This window comes from Paroedura picta, chromosome 8 (genome assembly GCF_049243985.1).
Source record: "Paroedura picta isolate Pp20150507F chromosome 8, Ppicta_v3.0, whole genome shotgun sequence".
Lineage (NCBI taxonomy): Eukaryota > Metazoa > Chordata > Lepidosauria > Squamata > Gekkonidae > Paroedura > Paroedura picta.
In genome coordinates this window covers 50631206-50652243 of record NC_135376.1, presented here as the reverse complement: position 1 = coordinate 50652243, position 21038 = coordinate 50631206, and the positions used below count along the sequence as shown (strand labels likewise).

Here is a 21038-nt window from a genome sequence, read left to right as displayed (position 1 = left end):
GAGAAAAGGAGTGACTGATTGCCGGGAAAGGATTTCCTTTCATCCTTTTTCTCAACCACACCTCACTCTGTCTTTAACCATTTGGTTGTGCTCTTACTTGGGGGGGGGGCAAAACTGAGGGGTTTAATTATTATTATTAATTCAATTTACATACTGCCCTTCTGGCAAGCCAGCTCAGGGTGATATACAATGTTAAACAGCAGAATACTACAAGTTAGAAGGTAAGAACATTTTAAAACCATTAATGGCTCACAGCCATTTAAATTTAACAGCTGAGCTGGTTGCCAGTCAGCTGTTAGGTTTAAATGGCTGGCAGAACATTAATCCACCCCATTTGCCCCCCTCAGCCCCATTGCTCAGCTTTTAGTCTTCAGTGGTTGGCCACAAACAGCTTGGCCAAACCTGCCACAAGACAATTAAATGTTTAGGGAAGGCACCTTTTCCAAATATCAGTTCCCAAACTCAAGTTTGGGCCAAATTTTGGGTTGTGAGCCGTTTTTTCCACATCTCTAATTACAGTCATGAAGATCATTTTGTAATATAACTTAAATGAGTTCTGTGAAATACGTTTTTTTAGCAAAGACAAACTCTGCACATAGTTTTAGGCAGTCTGTCACAATACCTCTGAGAAGGCTTTTCGCACTGCAGGTGTGAATTTGTTGGAAGTCCCTGGCCTGAGGAAGTTCACCTGGCCTCAACCCAGGCCAGGGCCTTTTTGGCCCTGTCCCCAACCTGGTGGAATGAGCTTCCGGAATAGCTGAGGGCCCTGACAGAGCTATTACAATTCTGCAGGACCTGTAAAATGGAGCTCTTCCGTCAGATCTTTGGTTGAGGCCAGGGGAATAAAGATCATGGGTCCCCCCTCCCCCCAGATTGGCCAGGTCATTGGCCTACCCTGCCCCAAGGCATGGAGCACCATATGGAGGGTTGAAATGGGAGGGGGGGTGCCGTTCAGTAAATGGATTACTGGGGTTTTGAGGGGGCGCGTTACTAGGAAATAACTATCTGTAACATGCCACAAGCTGTCTTTCAGGAGTGGTGGGTTAAAATTTAAATATAAATAAAATGAAGCAGCACTTCCATCTTTTTAAATTACTGGCTTGTGGTACAAGATGATTGTGGGATTTTATTCATATACTCTGGATATTTAAAAGATATTTTAAGGGTTAAATAATTTTTACTTTGTATTGCTTTGGACTTCAGGGGCTGTATTCCAAGACTGTTTTCTGCCAAGGGAAAGCATTCTACCATCTGAGCAGAATTTCCATTCCTCTGCCCTTCTGGTATAGTCCACTGAGGTTTCCCACATACTGTTCCTGTGTAATAGGGACCCTAATGAACAGCATAGGGTAATTTGGAGTGGGGGTGTCAGCAAAGAGTGAAGGGAACTAGTGAGAAATATCCCATTTCTGCTGCTAGAAAACACTGGATTCAGCTAAATGCATAGGAAAGTGGCACATACATTGTAAAATTAGTAAACCTTTACAATCATTTTGTTATTAAACTCAATAAATGTACTGCTGTTTCCCAGGAATATATAATTCCATTAGGTTTAAATAACTTTGTGGTAACAGTTTTGAAAACAATAAAAACAGACCCCATTCATCTTCAGTCTTACACCACATGTAAAACTATACAGTTGTAACAGACAGCTTTCTAATTTGTAACAGCACAAAGTCACTAAGGCATAAATAGGATTATGGAAAATTCTTTCAACTTCAGAAAGATTAATTTGTCTGCATATGGAGATGTACCATTGTTAAAACTTTGTTAAAACACTGTTAAAACTTTATAGAATCATATAATAGAGTTGGAAGGGACCTCCTTGGTCATCTAGTCAAACCTGCATCAAGACACTCACTTCACTGTTAGTGCTTCAGTCATTAGTTTTGGTAACCAGCTTTTACTTTATTACCATAGGTTTCAACCTGTGTGAGATCACCTCATTTGTTTCCTCAGTACTTTATGCAACTGATGAAGACTCGATGAAAACTCATGCCATCACAAACTAGTCACCACATAATTCCCAAATTATATGATAAAATCTCTTAATGTGGAAGTAAGGCTGTGTCACGCTTTGCATGCAAGATGTCCCAAGTTATATGAAATTCCTTACCAGTAGAGTTGATGTTGTCTGTCTGCTCATTTTCTACTTCCATCGCTTTTCACAACAATATTTCAACTGAACTGAATATAAATGGTTTTCTAGTGTTTTTCTTTTAATTCTGAATATGGAAACAAGTTAAGGAAGTTTAGTGTGATTATACTGATCAACCTTGCAGAGACTTTAAGTTGTGTAGTATATTAACTTCTTTAGCAGAGGTGAAACAGAACATAGGGATCTTTTCTGTTTTCCTAGTATTCAAAAGTGAGTTACAAATTTTAAAAGTTTATAGCATATTCCTATACATGATTATTCAGTCCCATTTTATTCAAAGAGCTTACTTCCCAGTTTTAGGAATGCAGCATCAATCAAATCTAGTCAAAAACTCTGAAGGACAGTGCATTTAATTTTGCAGCCAGACATCTCCCTATGTTTAGTATCTTCATCTGTAACATAAAGCCCAAATGGGGTGGTGGGAGGAGTTGGGACTCATCTATCTGACTGGCCATCAGTCCAACGCACAGCCAATCAGGTAGACTATCCCGCCCCTGGCTACATCTTCCAACCACTTCTTCCACGTGGAAGAAGTGCCAGCCTGCAGTAAGCCAGGCAACAAGCGGGAACTGGGAGGGAAGGCCTGGGACTGTGGGCTGGAGAAGGCAGGCAGACTCCACCAGCGCTCCCCCACCGCCATGGCCTCACCTCAGTGGGCCTGCCCAGGTCAGAGGAGGAATGCTAGTGCCTGTTGTATTATTTGTACAACAGGCTTTTGTGCTAGTTGTAACATAACTTTATTTCATTCATCTTAACAGCCTTTTAATGTAGGTCACCATTATTTCTATTCTAAGTTCAATATACAGTTAACTTCAATATACAAACCATATGTAGAGTTTAAAAAATCATGCATAGTAGAAATGCTTTATTTCTTACGCCAATATGTATTTAGTGCCAATGCAGTTTAAGTAATTTGCAGGCATGAAGCCTACCTTCTGAAATTGTATAATCCTATGATCTCAAAGCAAACTCATTTAGGATTTAATAAATCTCAAGAAGACACAGCCTTTTGCCTATTAGTTTTGTTTGCTTTGGGTGTATTTTCTATAAGAAAACAATGGTGTTTCTTCATATAATCCTATGATCTGCCTTGTCCAAATACTGGAAAAGTCTATAACCAGAAGTATTTAACTAGTTTTCAATATACAATTTCAAAAGTAGACAGATCGTTTTATAAATTCATATTGCTCTGTATTCACACCCCACCTGCTGCTCTCCTAATGTTTTACTCCATGGAAATTCAGTATAAAGAGTCATCATTATCACCCCTATGCTACGTATAGTCACGTTTAATTTAGATACAGTGCACCCACAAGAGAAACAATTCTAGTACAGGCTCAACTATGCAATACAACTTGACCTGATTAGCTGTCTATCCAATAGTCTCATTGACGTCCCCAGTCACTCTGTGTCCCATGCATTTTCTCCTTCCCTTTCACCCAGCAAGGACTGTTGAGTAGTGTGATTATGACATCAAGTCACCCTCATCATACTTCATTAGCAAAGAGTTTTTCAGCATTACCTCAGCCAATCATTCACGAGCTGTATGATGTTCTGAACAGTTTATTTTTGCTAGAAGAGCTCCTTTGTACTGCTCTCGAAGGCCAATGATGTCCAATTGATTGACTACCTTGTGAGGATCGTTCCTTGCCTTTTGGTAGAGTATTCCATTACACGATTCCACACTCCTTCAAATCCAGATAAAAAACAGAGTTATGTAGTGAGCTATTTAACACAGAATACTTTACATCTTGCCATGAGAGACTGTGAATGTACCCAGTCTCACTGTAAAGCATGATATCTGTTTTTGTTTACTCTGTACTGCCAAGGGTCTTTATTGTCCTCCTATATTGTAATTCTTTTAATATGCCAATAAAGGCCTTGTTGTTGGATAGAATACTGTACATTTGTTGTAGAAACAGCAGTGCTTTCCTATGATGCAAGAAACTGGAAGAACTTCCTGTATCAGAGGAAGCACCAGAGGAAAGCATAGCCACATAAGCTCCAAAATCCACTGATATCAGGAGCACTTGTTAAAACTACTTTTTAAAAAATCTAGCCTTAGTAATATTGATACTGAACTACCTCAGTTTTATCTCTGTTGTAGGAAATAGGAAAGTGAACTTGCTATAAGTACAAAATTTCTCCACTTAATAATGAATACGGGAAGTTAATCACTCAAAGATTCAGAAGAGAAGAAATTAAACCTACGCAAAATTCTAAAAAGAGATTCCCAAATCCTGAGTTGACCAATTAGGAAGTACTAGCTACTGCCAGTGTAGTCTAGTGTTTCGAGTGTAAATTTTGTTCCTTTACACTGAATCACACCATTGGGTCATGAAAGTCAGCAGTTCTCCTGGGTCATCGAATGAGGTCTTTCTTATTACTTACATACCTGATCCAAGAGCCAGTTAGGTGTAGGGGTTAGGAGCTACTGATTCCCCGCTCCTCCCCCACATGCAGCCAGCTGGCTGACCTTGGGCTCGCCACAGCACTGATAAAGCTGTTCTGACCAAGCAATAATATCAGGGCTCTCTCAGCCTCACCTACCTCACAGGGTGTCTGTCTGTTGTGGGAAGAGGAAAGGGAAGGTGATTGTAAGCCGCTTTGAGACTCCTTCTGGAAGAGAAAAGTGGCATATAAGAACCAATTCTTCTTCTTTTAACTGGAGATACACAGGACTGAATCTGGAGCCTTCTGTCTGTAGTACCATTCTGGCATCTCCCCTGTTGGACCACGACAGGAGACCAGTTCAAATGCCAAATCTGGCCCTAGCAACATAGTACATTATTTATGGGTTCAGCATATAACATATGTTTCCTTCACAGGGCTAACAGTGACTCCCAGGATAGATGCAAATGGGTAGCCTGTTTATCTGAAGTTACACAATAAAATCAGAGTCCAGTAGCACCTTTAAGACCAACAAAGATTTATTCAGGGCGTGAGCTTTCGAGTGCAAGCACTCTTCATCAGACTAATCTTCTTACATGACAGGGAATATATAGCAAAAATCAATTATGTTACATCAGTAGACTGTGTCACAGCCAAATACAGCCAATGACTCCCAGCTTCAGGAAATGGCATCTCAGCTTCAGGAAATGGCATGGTGGAATGCTCAAGCACCCTCTCTCTATGTACCACAGTCCCATATCAGTTCCCTATATATCTGGGAATTAAGTTTCAATGTAGAACTCCCAGAACACATCTGGATAATAGAACCTGGGCTGGACTGTAAACCACATATTGTGCAGTTAGGCCACCACCATAAAACTCACCGGTGACCTCTCTCTAACCTACTTCACAGTGTAATTGTAAATATAAAATGGAGAGAATCAGAGAAATGTTGCCCTAAACTGCTTGGAGGAAAGGTGGGAGAAAAATAAACACTATGACAAGAATTCAATGCAAATTATTATTCTACCAAAGTGAGATTTAGCAACTATTTACTGGGGTTTATTGAGAAGAGAAAGCAGATTTCACCTACACTGAAAATATCTAAGCATCTATACTGATGTCACTGGAAGCTGTTATTCAAGTTTCACTATTATAATGAAGTGAAATCATCCTCAACTTTTGCTTTTTTATCATTCAAATCTAGAGGCAGAAACAGCAAAGTCAATATAATATTTATTTATTTATTTATTTATTTATCATACTTCTATACCGCCCTCCCCGGAGGCTCAGGGCGGTTTACATTATAACAGAGAACCATACATAAAACAGTCTGTAGAACATGTACATCAATAACCAACAATTGCAACCAAACACAACATAGTATAACAATAAACAATCATAATACAAACAGGTCCAGGGCTTGTTGGGATTCTGAGGGGGGTGGCTTATTGATTGAATTCTGAGGGGGGGTGGGGGGGAGCAGGGGCCCTTGGTCGCTGTAGATTACGTCTGGTCTCGGCCAAATGCCTGGTGGAGGAGCTCCTTTTTGCAGGCCCTGCAGAACTGTTTAAGCTCCGTCAGGGCCCTGATCTCCTCTGGGAGCTCGTTCCACCAGGTAGGGGCCAGAACAGAGAATGCTCTGTTGTATAGAATGCTCTATGCTAATATAGTATATATTAATATTCTATACTATACTATTAATATTCTATACATTCTATACTAATATAGTATAGAATGCTCTATACTAATATAGTAGCTAACATGTTGGTTTGAAAGCACAACATTCAAGCTTCCACACACAGTGGAATATGCAATGTTCCTGACAGCAAAGCAAAAGTAACAAGTGGATAAGAAGTGCACTATCTTTTCCATGCCTCATCTAAGAGCATTTCTTCCATAAGGAACTCCAATATTGCAAAAGACCCTGGTTCATAGAAAAGGTTTTGGAAAAGGCTTCTATCTGAGCACTTGATTTCTTTAAAACAGGACACCCTTCGTAGCTCTTTCTATGGCACTGGTTTTACCATCCGATCTGTCCTCAACTGCCCTTGATAAGTTTGCAGAGAATGGAAAAGAAGAAAGGCAAAGAGGGAGTGGAAAAATGAGATTGCCCCAAAAGTTCTCATGGGTCACCAACTAGTATAAATCTATTTTCTACTTGTTGCAGAGAATGAATTGATTGTTGCTGGTGTTCTTTATGTAACAAATCTGCAGCAAGAGTCTGTAATGTCACCACTTCAGTATGCTAGGAATGTGCTGCTGCACATTTCTTTTTAGATGACAACACAGAAAGCAGGGCAATCAAACTAAAACCCTCTACACATAACTCAGGAAGGCAAAAAAAAAAGGCAATGACAAAGACTTGGACAGTTCTGTGCAAAATGCTATTATGAAAAGACATTAACCACAAAGAGCATGGCCACATAATTATAAAAAGCCTACACACCAGCACAGTGCAAGTCAGATACGACTGCATTAGTGACACAATCGTAAAAAGCACATGTCATGCAGGACCAGACAGCAATACCTTAGCTCTGGCACTTCTGCTAGATGTTTTACTACAACTCATTTAATGGATCAACCCACAGGCTGTATACAGACAGAACTGCCATGTTTTGGTGTTTATTAAGCTAGTCCTGAAGCCAGTAAGAGCTTAGGATGATAAGAACAAATAATCAGGTATCTGACAGACTACAGCTCAGTACTGCAATGGCACAATCACTCTAGAGTTTTAAGTCTGACTGCAAACACTGAACAGCTGTCATGAAGTTACAGAACTTCATAATTTTTAGAAGGCTTTTAAAATAAAAAGGAAGTTATTTTTATAAATTATAAGGTAAAGGTATCCCCTCATGGGCAGAGCTTCAGACGGCATGTCTGCTGCCTTACCACTCTGCGCCACAAGAGGCTCTTTTATATCAATTATAAAAAGGTAAAGGTATCCCCTGTGCAAGCACCGGGTCATGTCTGACCCTTGGGATGACGCCCTCTAGCGTTTTCATGGCAGACTCAATACGGGGTGGTTTGCCAGTGCCTTCCACAGTCATTAGCATTTACCCCCCAGCAATCTGGGTACTCATTTTACCGACCTCAGAAGGGTGGAAGGCTGAGTCAACCTTGAGCCGGCTACTGGGATTGAACTCCCAGTCTCATAGGCAGAGCTTTCAGACTGCATGTCTGCTGCTGTACCCCTCTGCGCCACAACACGGCTAGGTAAAAACTGAAATAGGAACCTGCTCTTAGACCTTACAATAACAGTGGAAATTGTGTTTTAGAAGGCCTTTTGATACATGTTAACAGAACAGCAGTTTTTAAAACATTTTTGAACAGCTGTCAGAACACTTTATAGATCATATTAAAATAACAATAGTCCTGTAGTTCTAAGTAATGATAAGAGCTCCTGGAAAGAACCTTCTTGCACAACCAGTGTTCTGATACTTAATTCATGATGCTAAGTACAGTAGCATGTAATACATGATATGTGAATATGATATGTAACAGGGGGTGTGAGAAATTAATATGGCTTTATCTTAACTAGAATTTAGGAAGTACTTTTTCATTAGAAGACACTGTGTCCTGAAAGATAAACTCTCAATTGTCTTTACAAAGTTCTTTATTGTTCAAACATCAGGCTGAGGACCACTCATTGTAAATTTTAAAACCCTCACTCAGGCTTTTAGAAAATGTTTAGCGACTGATATGCAGACCAAGGCCCTGAATCCTTAAATTCAGGCACCTAACCTGGGCATACATCCTGCATACAGGGTTCCTATAAACCATGCTAACAAGAAGGCATCGTAGAGTTGTATTAGGAAATGCCTTTGTTCCCATTTGCGGGATCTTAACAATACTTCAAAATCCACTAAATTCTGAATGTCAAATAGGCAAGCAAACTTTTATTTATATATTCCCTACAGCTCTGGGCAGTTTACATAAAACATTTTTGAACATTCATACAGAACACTATCAAAATCAATATAACAGTATAACAATAACAACATTTCAAATGGAACAATTAGAACGGCACTTCAACAATAACTTGACAATCCCTCAGTAGGTTCGGTCCCTCAGTCTGGGGGCACCTGTAGGTGTTATGGCTCAGTCGGCCCCACCAAATACCTGGTGGAAGAGCACCTTTTTGCAGGCCCTGCAGAATTGTGGAAGCCCTGAACTTTTCGGGGAGCTCATTCCACCAGGTTGGGGCCAGGACTGAAAAGGCCCTGGCCTTTGTTGAGGCCAGACATGCCTCTTTAGGGCCAGGGATCCGTAGCCAGTTGGAGGTGGCGGGGCGTAGAGCTCTTCTGGGGGTATAGGCAGGGAGGTGGTCTCTCAGATACACTGGGCCCAGACCACGTATGGCCTTAAAGGTGATTACCAAACATGATTGCAACATAATTTTGCAGACAAACATTTCTGTCATAAACCCTTCAGAATTATTCAGCAAGGTAGTTAGCTATCCTAGATTTGGGGCAATACTCTAGCTGTTGAATTATTCCAGTTCATTTACACTGATTGTTTCCAGTGTATTGTTGAAAAAATTATAGATGCACACAGGGATTGGTACAGTTCTATCATATAACTCTAAAATACTATTTTTAGCAGCAAAGAAAAATAGTTTTGCAATAGCTTATAGAAACAAAGCACATCCTACAGAATTGTTATGGGTCTCCTGGAGCTGTAGAATTACAATATTTTAATGTACATCTCTCAGCAATGAAAAAAGAAACCATGCAGATAAGTTGGGATAATACAAAAGAGAGAACACTGCAGAAATCTCTAGGCAACTTGGTTACTGCATATATAATACAAAAAAGAAGAATCAAGAATATGAGAAAGAACTACTCAGATACAAACTGACTAGATAACAAATTAAGCCAGCTGTTTTTCAAATTTCAGCCAACACTTTCCACAGAAAACTTCCCTATCTCAGAACTCCAGCATCTCAGAGGATTCTAGGCATGTTATACAAGAAGAGCTGGTTTTTATACCCTGCTTTTCACTACCTTAAGGAGTCCTCTCCCCACAACAGCCATCCATAGGTAGGTGGGGCTCAGAGAATTCTGAGAGGACTGTACTGTGAGCACTGCATTATCAGGACTGCGAGGAGCCCAGGATACCCAGCTGGCTGCATATGGAAGAGTGGGGAATCAAACCTGGCTTCGCCAGATTAGAAGCTATTGTTCTAAATCACCACACCAAGCTACACATGGTTTGTTTTGCTCTGCACACAGTGATTACATGGTAAGCACACAGTTCTGTCAGGTTCTATCCTGGTTCCACATAAACTGGAAGCCAAAAAGAGTCTTAAACTTCTCTTATTTACTTGTTTATGAAAGAGCTGTAGCAACAACAAAACTATCTCTCAGAAATTTAATCACTATTACTGATCTTTATTTAGAAAATGTACACACCCTTTTTCTATTTTGGAAATAAACCTCTGGAGCTTCTCACTGGTCCAGTAAGCTTCCAAGGAAGACCAGGCTTCTCCAAGTCATAGTCTGACAAACAGCAAGCCGAACCAGCAGGTAGAGCGCTCTTCCAGGTGCCTATAGCCTTACTGCTGATAAGTGACAGGTGAAGGCAGGTAGGGCGTGTACTCCCGATTTCTTTTAACCACTGTGCATAGTCACACAGCCAGGATGCTTAACTAAGGGGTGTCTCCACCCTATATTTATGTGGCGACACTGGCGAGTGGCCTTGATCCAACCTCAGTTCCTGCAGTCTAAGGAGTATTCTTCCAACTTAAGTGGCTCTTCCACCCCACGGAGGCTTAACTTGATCAAGGGGTAAGACTGTTCCATGTATTACCCCTGCAATGTTGTATGTGAACCGCCTTGAGTCGTATGGGAGGGCGGTATAGAAATCTAATCATAACAATCAAAAAGTGCAATACCACTGATGGCACAAATGTGATCAGTAGCTAGGGCAAATGACCCGGTGTCCTTAAAGCAAATAATGGGAAAGGGGCACGATGTCAACAGAGCACTCGAAGTGCGGACAGGCGAGTGCATGCCGATGCGCCTTCCTCCTCAAGAGAAGCAAGGCCACCAGCCCAGCAGGCCCGCCTCCTCCTCCTCCTCGTTCATGGGCGCGTTACCTGGGAGAGGGCATAGGACCCCCCCTCCGGCCGCCGCACACGCAGTTCATATACAGGAGAGGGAAGCTTCCCCCTCTAGCGAGCTCGGGCCCGGCTGCTTGGCGCGGGAGCCCCAAAGTGGCCTTTCCCGGGGGTGGGGGAGAAACGTGTCGTATTACCGTAGGCGGCGGCCCCGGAGCTTCTCCTCAGCCGCCACCACGGCGGTTCGCTTTGACCCGTTCGTTTGTTTTGCTCTGCCCAGCAACACGAACACGAGCTCTGCGCCCGATTGGCCAGCCCGGCCCCCCTCGCAGAAGCCAATGAAAAAGGAGAAAGGACAGGCGATGCGAGAGGGCGGCTCGGAGAAATATTCAAAACAAAGGGAGGGGGAGAAAGCCCAATCTCTCTACGGAGGGGAGAAGGGAGGGCCGGGCGAAAGCATGCCGGCGGCGAACAAAAGAACGCACGCAGGAGTGGTTGTTTACACGGGAGACGGAGACACGCTCCAGCTCTCAGGAGCACCTCACTGCGGGCGGCCCTAAGGAACGTTTCCTGTCGTCGGGTTACATAACAGCGTGGCCGCTTTTCTTTAGGGGGAGGGCAGGTAGTCAAAGCCGATTTATGACGCCCCCACCCGGCGCGGGTTTCAGGGCAGGAGACGCTTAGTGGCAGTTTGCAGTGGCTTGCTTCTTGATGCTCACCCACCCAAATATTAACCAGGGCCAACCCTGCATGGCTTCCGAGATCGGACTAGCCTAGGCAGGTTTCTACCCATACACCAGCCATTTAGGAATGCTGCAAAACGAAGGAAGAACCGCAGACTGCAGGCACTTTGATATTTGGGAGTTTTCATGCTTTAGATCATAGAGGGATACTCCTGTCCTGTGCATTTATGCAAAAGAAAGTGCTGGTAAATTTAGATTCAGACTCTATTCTGGTAAATATGCAGCTGTGCACGATGGCTGCCTCCTCTTTAATGGCTTTAGTAAGAAATTCAAGAAAGTGAGGGTTTCCAAGTGCTGCAATTGCTCTTTTTCTCCATTGTACCTGGGTTGCTCTAGGATGTAAAATGCCTGGAGATTTGGGGATGGAGTCTAGAGAGCCAGCATGTAGTGAATAGGAGCACTGACTTCTAATCTGGCAAGCTGGGTTTGCTTCCCCGCTTCCCCACGTGCAGCCAGCTGGGTGACCTTGGACTCCCTGCAGCACTGATAAAGCTGTTCTGACCAAGCAGTGATATCAGGGCTCGCCAACCCCACACAGTGTGTCTGTTGAGGGAAGAGGAATGGGAAAGGCGATTAAAAGCCGCATTGAGACTCCTGGTAGAGAAAAACAGCATATAAGAACCAACTCTTCTTCTAGAAAGGGGGTATAACACCATGGAATCTATCCTCTAAAGCAGCGGTCCCCAACCACTGGGCAGCGGCTCCCTCTCCCCGCCCCCCCCCCCGCAGTGAGAAACTTCCCAGGCCACAAGCAAATCGGCTGCTTTGGCGGCCGATTAGCTTGTGGCCTGGCAAGCTTTTTTCTGTGGGAGGGGGGGGAGAGGGAAGTGCGGCCGCCGGCGCAAACGTGCATGCACCACAGGTCAGCGCGCGTGCATTTGTGCCATGCACACAATTTCGTGCATGCACGTTTGCAGCCCTACCAAGAGCGCAAATGCGGCGGTTTGCACATGGGCTGCTACGCATGCCCGGCACCCGGATTGCTCCCCCCACCGGTCCGCAACCTGAAAAAGGTTGCGGACCACTGCTCTAAAGCAGCCATTTTTTCCCTGTGGTAACTGATCTGTAAATAGCTGCAATTCTGGGAGATCTCCAAGCCCCACCTGGGGTTCTTAATTAAAAGATGGTATATAATATCTTACAGCCCTAAACAGATCCCTATTTCTGTCTTTCCATTCAAATAACGAATTTAGGAGGAATCCATTATTTCAGTTGCATATCCCTCGGCAATAATACAGTTTAACACTACTGTAACAAAAAAACTTTGCCTCTGATTTCACATGGCATAGAGTGCATTGCTGTTGTGTTAATTGGAATGGGGGCGTTGGGTTTGTTAAGTGTAAGATTTTTAAAAAAACTATAAAGGCCATTAAATTACAAGCATATGCTGCAAAACTTCAGTGGGGTAGCTCACCAGAAGTTGGCAACAAGAAGCGTTTCCTTAAAGATCAAAAAAATCCACCCCCATACGTACATGCAACAGTTGGAACCAAAGTATTATAAAATATTAGCAGTGACGGTTCATCACAGGAAGGATTTAAGCAACAGACCACGAATCTGTAATTAGGTCTTTTAAAATCCTCCTCAGCCAATCTCATCAAATCTTGGAAGCTAAGCATGGGTCAGCCTTAGTACTTGGATGGGTACTTAAGTCCAGGGTCACAATGCAGGGGCAGCTAAACATCTCTTGCCTTAAAAATCCTATAAGATTGCCATAAGTTGGCTGTGACTTCAGCACTTTCCCCCACCAAATGTTTAGAATGAATGATTAAAAACACTAGGTTAGAACTTGTTTTAGTACATTAATCCAGAATATTTAGAAAAAAATTCAGTGTTCTAAAATTATTTGCTTGCTAAATACTCATTAAGCAACATGCCATTTCAAGGCTATTTATAGCGGTTATCACACTGATGAATTCAACATCATGTTTTTGCATAGCAGTCAGTGGTAGCATCCACGCTTCATTGGATATTATGCTAATGGTTTTACAGAAAAGTTTGAAGTGCTTCTTAGGTACCCTCCCCCCAGCTTTTATTGCAAAGTGATTCTATAAGTTCTATAAAAATGGAATACTTAAATCAAAGCACTGATCAAAAGATTTAAGAAGTTCAAGAGCACCTCAGCTTGAGAGAACTTTAAAAACATTTTATATACTGTCAAGTCTTTTCTCACTTACTTGATGTAAGCCCCATTGTACACCATGAATCTTACTTCTGAATGAACATGCAATTGAAATGTAAGTGAATATCTCCTATGTGTCTTTGAACATCTAATTTCTTCAGAACACATATGAAAAAGTAATTCTGGCCAAAGCAGTAGCATTCTTTTTCTTAAACTGGAGAAAATATTTATTCTTAACCCTGGTACAAGTAATGTAGATAGGCAGACTGGATATTATGTCAACAGCAATATCTATGTGCTATTGCACCATAAGGAAAGTGTGCTGCAAGTGGCCAGTCTACAGGTGTGCACAAGCAAGATCTTTCAATTAACTTTTTAAACACCAACTCTTCTGCCTGGTATTCCTCCTGCTCCCAAAGCAATGCTTAAGGATTTGGTGATTTTGTCTAAACATAAAGCCAGAAGTTAGACAGACTCCAATACTGTTGAGGTAAGAAATTTAATTAAGAAAATATTGATTCAAACCTGCACTCCACAAAACATAAAAGCACATGAAAGAGTTGTGTTTTATACCCTCCTTTTCACTACCCGAAGGAGTCTCAAAGTGGCCTTCTCTTCCTTTCTCCACAACAGATACCCTATAAGATAGGTGGGGCTGAGAGCTGATAGGACTGCTCTGTGAGAACAGCTCCATCAGGACTCTGACTAGCCCAAGGTTACCCAACTGACTGTTTGTGGAGGAGTGGAGAATCAAACCTAGTTCACCAGATTAGAAGACATCACTCTTAACTGCTACACCAAGCTAACCCTACCTGAGTTACTAGAATGCTCCATTGATTTCAATGCAATGTACTTCCAATGGTCTTTAGACCTGCTGCCAAAAAGTGCCAATCACATAACTGTAAACAAGCCATGTAAGTTTACTGAACTAGTCAGTGGCTCTCTGAAGAGTGACTCACAAGAATGTGCTCACAACAACATATTAATTTCATTCCACCCACTGAAAAAGACCTCTTCTTGACCTTCCAGTCCGCATGCTTTGTTTGCTCCAAGTACACTATGAACCACCCTCTTTAATTACATAGTGTGCTGTGCACTCCTGTTGAATGCTAGACACCCAGCCTGAATTTAAAAGCTCAATTCTAATTTATTATTAAATATGGTTATCACTTGCAGTCTCCTGTGAGGTTGATGTACTCTACTATTTTTCCCAGGATACAGTTCCCAGGGCTGTCTTGGGGTAAGGAGACAACTATGTCATCCAATCCTGCACCTGCAATTTTTCTGAGAATATTTTATACTGATTTCTCTGCAAATGCATTCAGTTCATTACAATCCTGTTTATATTCTGCAAGGGAAACTAATTGTTCAGCCGGTTAGGAGGCCTCTAAAGGTAAAATTATACAAGAAAAGTTGGGTTTTGTTAGCAGCTGGTGAAGAGCAGGTCCATGAGCAGATGCATTATTTTTCCACAAGTAATATACACCTGGCCCATATTGTCCTCACTATAAGCATCTAAACATCTGCATATTTGTGTGCACGTGCATATATATACATGCACATATATATACGCACAAACAAATGGCAGCATTTCCACTTCAGCAGTTTAGTTAAACATGCATACCATCTGAGAAGTTGTACCCTGAAGATATGCGTTCTAATCCATGAAAATTTATGCTGGAATAAAATTTTGCTCATTTTTAAAATGGCTCTGGGCTCCTACTGGTTTCTGCTGTAACATACTAGAATTGTTGCTCCACTGGAATCAGTAAGCACTCACAACTCACTAGTTGGTATTAATCCAGTTCAATCCTGCCTGATTTATCATTTACATACAAGCACACAGGTTTTACCCTAGAATTAGATATCAGCTGTCATCTTACAAGGCGCAGTTTCCTTTAAGAACAGTATAAAAAGGTAAAAGTATCCCCTGTGCAAGCACCGAGTCATTTCTGACCCTTGGGGTGACGCCCTCTAGCGTTTTCATGGCAGACTCAATACAGGGTGGTTTGCCAGTGCCTTCCCCAGTCATGACCGTTTACCCCCCAGCAAGCTGGGTACTCATTTTACCGACCTCGGAAGGATGGAAGGCTGAGTCAACCTTGAGCCGGCTGCTGGGATTGAACTCCCAGCCTTATGGGCAAAGCTTTCAGACGGCTGCCTTACCACTCTGCGGCACAAGAGGCTCTTTAAGAACAGTATAACGAGTAGGAATTCAGTATGCTGATGCAATATTGGATAAAACTTTAACTGCTGATTTTCCTCCTAAATATCCAGCTGCTGTAGGCACAGGAGCCTCATCAGGGGGAAAGTCAGAATGGATGCAGTGAAGGTAGATTTCTTTAACATTAGTTCTAAGGGTCTATCATGGGTAAAATACAAATAAAATGCAAATGAAGAATTACTGCCATCCACACACACACACATATATATGCAGAGCCTTACTTCCTGTCTTGCTGAGTCCTTTTCAGGCGCGTCAGAAACCACAATGATTTCCACAAGTTGGCCACTACATACTAAACTTAATAAGGCTAGAAGGAGATAATAAAGCAAACTTTCTTCCACTTTCCTTTTTGCAGCTTCAAATCAACATGATCCAAACACATCAGTGTGGCTTTTAAATTGTAGCCAAAAATGCTGCTGTAGCTATTGTTTCCACTTAAATGCATATCTGGAAGGGAGGGAGGAGGTTGCAAGCATGATTTTTTGCTTTCATACCAGTGAGACTTCCCTCTTGATGAAGTCAGGAAGCAGAAATAATCTTACAATGACTGGGACCAGCATATTTTTACATGCTTACATCAGCAGTGCCCTAAACACTCCCATGTCCCAGTTCCCACAAGGTGTTCTTTGAAGTGTTGCATAAAACTCTGCAAAAGATTCTAAGTTGTAATTTAGAGACTCAACAATTAGAAGAGACTGAAAATTAGGTTACTATTTCTCAAAGAGCACAAAGTCATGTTGTTTGAAAGGGCCAGAGTTCACAAAGTCCATTTTCTTGTTCAAGTTTTGGATCATGTCTCAAGGAGAGAAAAGGGCTCCCCCTTCCATAACTCAAGGAGGGCATGCCACAAGCAATGCACATGTACCATTGACTTCCTTTCTATGATTGCTAGCTATTGAGGGTGAGTGGTTGGGTGGGAATGACCTGCCCATTAAAGAGAGGCTTAATAGGGTGTTAGGTGATGTTATATCCCCATGCTTTGAAAAACTTCAGTTGCCCAGGTCCAGAAAGCAAACTTCAGTCTCCAGGTCTGTTAACAATCCCACTAACTCTAGTTAGGGCAGTAACTAGTCAGTCAAGGCCCATACTTGGTGATGGATAGCGAACCTCTTTACCTAAATAGGCCCTAACTGAAGCAAGAGGGTAGGAATCATGAGAGTCAACTTAAGGCCATTCAAGTTTGTCTCGAACACTAAGTATAGGCGACACTGAGAGAAGTGTAAGCCACAGCAAATAAAAGTCGCGAGCACCACAAATGTTTTGCAAGCCTAAACATGAAAACGATATCTAACAACTGTCCTCTTCAACCCACTTTATCCCTCAGTAATTCCGTTGAAATCAAATCAATGTGCATTGCCTTGGGGAGGAGGGTCACGTCCTAATTAATTTTGCAGGGTTTTGTTGTTGTGGTTAGGTGCGAAGTCGTGTCAGACCCATGGCGACCCCATGGACAATGATCTCCAGGCCTTCCTGTCCTCCACCATTCCCCGGCGTCCATCTGTAGGGTTTACTTCTGAGTAAACGCGCACCAGCTCAGGCTGCAAGTTGGCACGTATTTCCGCAAGGCTAAGGCCCGCTGCGGAACTTCTGTTCACCTAACCGTGCGTAGGATCGGGCTTTAGACAGGCATTCCAGCCAGTGTCCGCCAGATGTAAACCCTGAAGCAAGTCCAACTGAAATTACCTGCGACGCGATGCGAGCCAGTAGTAAGCGTCTTTCACCCTTTAACAGGAGTCACTTCATACCACTATCAAACATTCGACCTAACAAACGGAGTCCGAATGTCGCGAAGAACGAGTGCACTAAACTCCGTAAGCCAGGAAGACCAGGAACGAGTGCGTTTATTTCGCTCGCTTTCCTTCAGCAACAACGGCAGTGGGAGGAACAGAACGGCTACCCACCTGAACTGCCAGCCACTGAAAATGTTAGAAAGCCACCTTTTCCTACTCAGAAGTTGTTGGCAAGAAAACTCTGGCAGGCGCCACGCGCCCTTCGCTCGTTTGTCCGGACGCACCGGCGGCCACCCTCTTGCTTGGAGCTGTTTGCAAACAAGTCCTCGACCGCCCCACATGCTTAGGCCACTGCGTAGCCCCGCCCATACAGCGGAAGAAGCAAAGTGGTTGGAGGAGAACGTTCAGAAAATTAGCATACGCCATCCCCCGACGTCGCGAGGGTGTGTGCCGTACGTTGAAGAGGGGCCTGCCATTTTCGTTGGCCGGCGTCGTTTTCTCTAGAGTCGCTCCTGCGGATGTTCGCGTGAGGGGCGTTTGCGAGCCGGTCAGGAAGGCAATCTCAGTAGTCCGTCCTGCTCTTGTTACGGCAGCTTTATGAAATGCAGAATTCCCAATAAGATTCGCAGAGTTTTCCTTTCCCCTTCGTTTCTCATAGCTGCCCTGCACCCCCCCCCCGCCGTCGCCGCCTTTTTAAAATACAAGTCTGGTTTCCCTTCCGGTTCAAATGCTTTTACACCCCACCTGCGGGACTTTTGAATTGGAGGCTTACATCTAGAAATACGTTTCCAGACTAACCAACCCCTCTTTACTCTTCATCCATTCCTGCTGATTTTAACGACTGGAAAGAGCAAGAGTCCAATAGCACCTTGAAGACTTCACAAAAATTGTTGCAGTATGAATTTCGGTGAGTCCCAGCTCATAGGGATGCCTGGTGAGAGAAGAAATAAGACTGAGGGAGAAAATGTACCCATGATGCCACTTTGACCGTTTATGCACTAGGAACTTCACTTCCCCACCCCCCTGTCAGGAGCACAGATCGGGGGCTGATGAGGTGCACCAGGCCAAATGCTCCCCCATGTGGGTGCAGGAAGAGGTGGGGCAACCTGCCATGACTAAAACTCCAGCCTGCTGCCCAGCATGAAAACTCCAGTGCATAAACGGTCTTTGACACATCTTTGCTGCTTGAAATCTCAAACCAAATGCGGTTTATTTCTTTGGTCCAGAATCATGATCGTTTACTTTGGGCCTTGTGTCAAAGCGAAATCCCAGCATCTGGCCAGTATCCTGGCAGGTATATGGGAAGAAACAAGGACAGTTGTTTGGAAACATGTACAGAATGCCTATTCTTCATGGCCTCTAACCTTTACACACTTGTTTCAGTTGGGCTTCCAGAGCAGACTGCCTAGTTGCCAGGCATGCCCCCCCTTTAAAAGCTGCACACAGGTTTGATTGCTGTTATAGCAATTCTGGGTTTTAATCTATGGCATTTATAATATTTTTAAGCTGCTGCTGGGGGAATGCATGAAAATCAGAAACAGTTTAGTTAAGGATTAAAAAAAATATGTTGCTGTCCAGGGAATGGATTAGCGTATTTCAACTTCTTAAATTTCCATAAATTACTGTAATTCTTACTTCACATGTTTTATGTGTCAAATTTCATAACTGATGTATTTTAACATATGGCAATATGGTAAATGCTTAGGGAAGCTGAAGTCCTGGCAAGATTTTAGTGATGAAAGTACCAACATTCAATGGCCACTATATTATTGATCTATTTCAAGATGAAAGACCATCAGCACAAAAGGTATCTAAGACAGTTGACTGAGTTTGAACAGTTCACTACACAACAGAAAGGTCATTTACTATGATAGCCATACAAGTTATTTTGTTGTTGTTGTTGTTATGTGCGAAGTCGTGTCCGACCCATCGCGACCCCATGGACAATGATCCTCCAGGCCTTCCTGTCCTCTACCATTCCCCGGAGTCCATTTAAGTTTGCACCTACTGCTTCAGTGACTCCATCCAACCACCTCATTCTCTGTCGTCCCCTTCTTCTTTTGCCCTCAATCGCTCCCAGCATTAGGCTCTTCTCCAGGATCTGGCCTTCTAAAGAGCAGTCAGGGTTAATCTCCTCTAGGACTGACCGGTTTGTTTGCCTTGCAGTCCAAGGGACTCGCAAGAGTCTTCTCCAGCACCAGAGTTCAAAACCCTCAATTCTTTGACGCTCGGCCTTCCTTATGGTCCAACTTTCGCAGCCATACATTGCAACTGGAAAGACCATAGCCTTGACTAAACACTTTTGTTGGCAGGGTGATGTCTCTGCTTTTTAGAATGCTGTCTAGATTTGCCATAGCTTTCCTCCCCAGGAGCAAGCGTCTTTTAATTTCTTTGCTGCAGTCCCCATCTGCAGCGATCTTGGAGCCCAGGAAAATAAAATCTGTCACTATCTCCATTTCTTCCCCATCTATTTGCCAGGAATTGAGAGGGCCGGATGCCATGATCTTTGTTTTCTTGATGTTGAGTTTCAAGCCAACTTTTGCACTCTCCTCCTTCACCCGCATCAACAGGCTCTTTAGTTCCTCTTCACTTTCTGCCATTAGAGTGGTATCATCTGCATATCTGAGGTTGTTGATATTTCTCCCTGCAATCTTGATCCCAATTTGTGACTCCTCTAATCCCACATTTCTCATGATGTGCTCTGCATACAAGTTAAATAGGCAAGGCGACAGTATACAGCCTTGCCGAACTCCTTTCTCAATTTTGAACCAGTCAGTGATTCCATGTTTAGTTCTCACTGTTGCTTCTTGACCTGCATATAAATTTCTCAAGAGACAAATAAGATGCTCTGGTATTCCCATCTCTTTAAGAACTTGCCACAATTTGTTGTGCTCCACACAATCAAAGGCTTTAGCATAGTCGATGAAGCAGAAGTAGACGTTCTTCTGGTACTCCCTAGCTTTCTCCACGATCCAGCGTATGTTGGCAATTTGATCTCTAGTTCCTCTGCCTCTTCGAAATCCTGCCTGTACTTCTGGAAGTTCTCGGTCCACATATTGCTGGAGCCTAGCTTGTAGGATTTTGAGCATAACTTTGCTAGCATGAGAAATTAGTGCGATGGTGCGGTAGTTTGAACATTCTTTGGCATTGCCCTTCTTTGGGATTGGAATGTAAACTGACCTTTTCCAATCCTGTGGCCATTGTTGAGTTTTCCATATTTGCTGGCATATTGAGTGTAGCACTTTTACTGCATCGTCCTTTAAGATTTTGAATAGTTCAACAGGAATCCTGGCACCACCACTAGCTTTATTGTTGCTCAGACTTCCTAAGGCCCATTTGACTTCACATTCCAGGATGTCTGGCTCCAGGTCAGTAACTACCCCACTGTGGTCAGCAGGGATGTTAAGCTCGCTCTTGTATAGTTGTTCTGTATAATTTTGCCACCTTTGTTTAATCTCTTCTGCTTCTGTGAGGTCCCTACCATTTTGGTCCCTTATCATACCCAACTTTGCATGAAACGTTCTCTTCATATCTCCAATTTTCTTGAAAAGATCTCTGGTCCTCCCCATTCTATTGTTTTCTTCTATTTGTTTGCACTGTTCATTTAAG

At 43.0% G+C, this 21038-nt stretch overlaps 1 protein-coding gene and 1 long non-coding RNA gene across 5 annotated transcripts in view; one reads left to right on the top strand and one right to left on the bottom strand.

Moving 5' to 3' along the window:
• Positions 1 to 17805, bottom strand: part of PDCD4 (programmed cell death 4) — a 44225-nt gene extending 26420 nt beyond the window's left edge. Inside the window, exons 1-3 of one of the 4 annotated variants that reach the window (XM_077349697.1) lie at positions 17601 to 17805; positions 3681 to 3846; positions 2117 to 2225 (exon numbers count right to left, since the gene is read on the bottom strand). In XM_077349697.1, the coding sequence (XP_077205812.1) occupies positions 2117 to 2159 (43 nt within the window). In that variant the 5' untranslated portion in view covers positions 2160 to 2225; positions 3681 to 3846; positions 17601 to 17805. Of the gene's footprint in view, positions 1 to 2116; positions 2226 to 3680; positions 3847 to 9963; positions 10630 to 10649; positions 10671 to 10807; positions 10955 to 17600 lie in introns of those variants that run through there. The other 3 variants (XM_077349696.1, XM_077349699.1, XM_077349698.1) reach the window with 3 other exon arrangements.
• Positions 17806 to 17857: 52 nt separating this feature from the next.
• The window catches only part of LOC143843523 (uncharacterized), a 40887-nt gene continuing 37706 nt past the window's right edge, over positions 17858 to 21038 (top strand). Inside the window, exon 1 of the long non-coding RNA XR_013233583.1 lies at positions 17858 to 18336. This is a non-coding gene — a long non-coding RNA (uncharacterized LOC143843523). The remainder of the gene's footprint in view (positions 18337 to 21038) is intronic.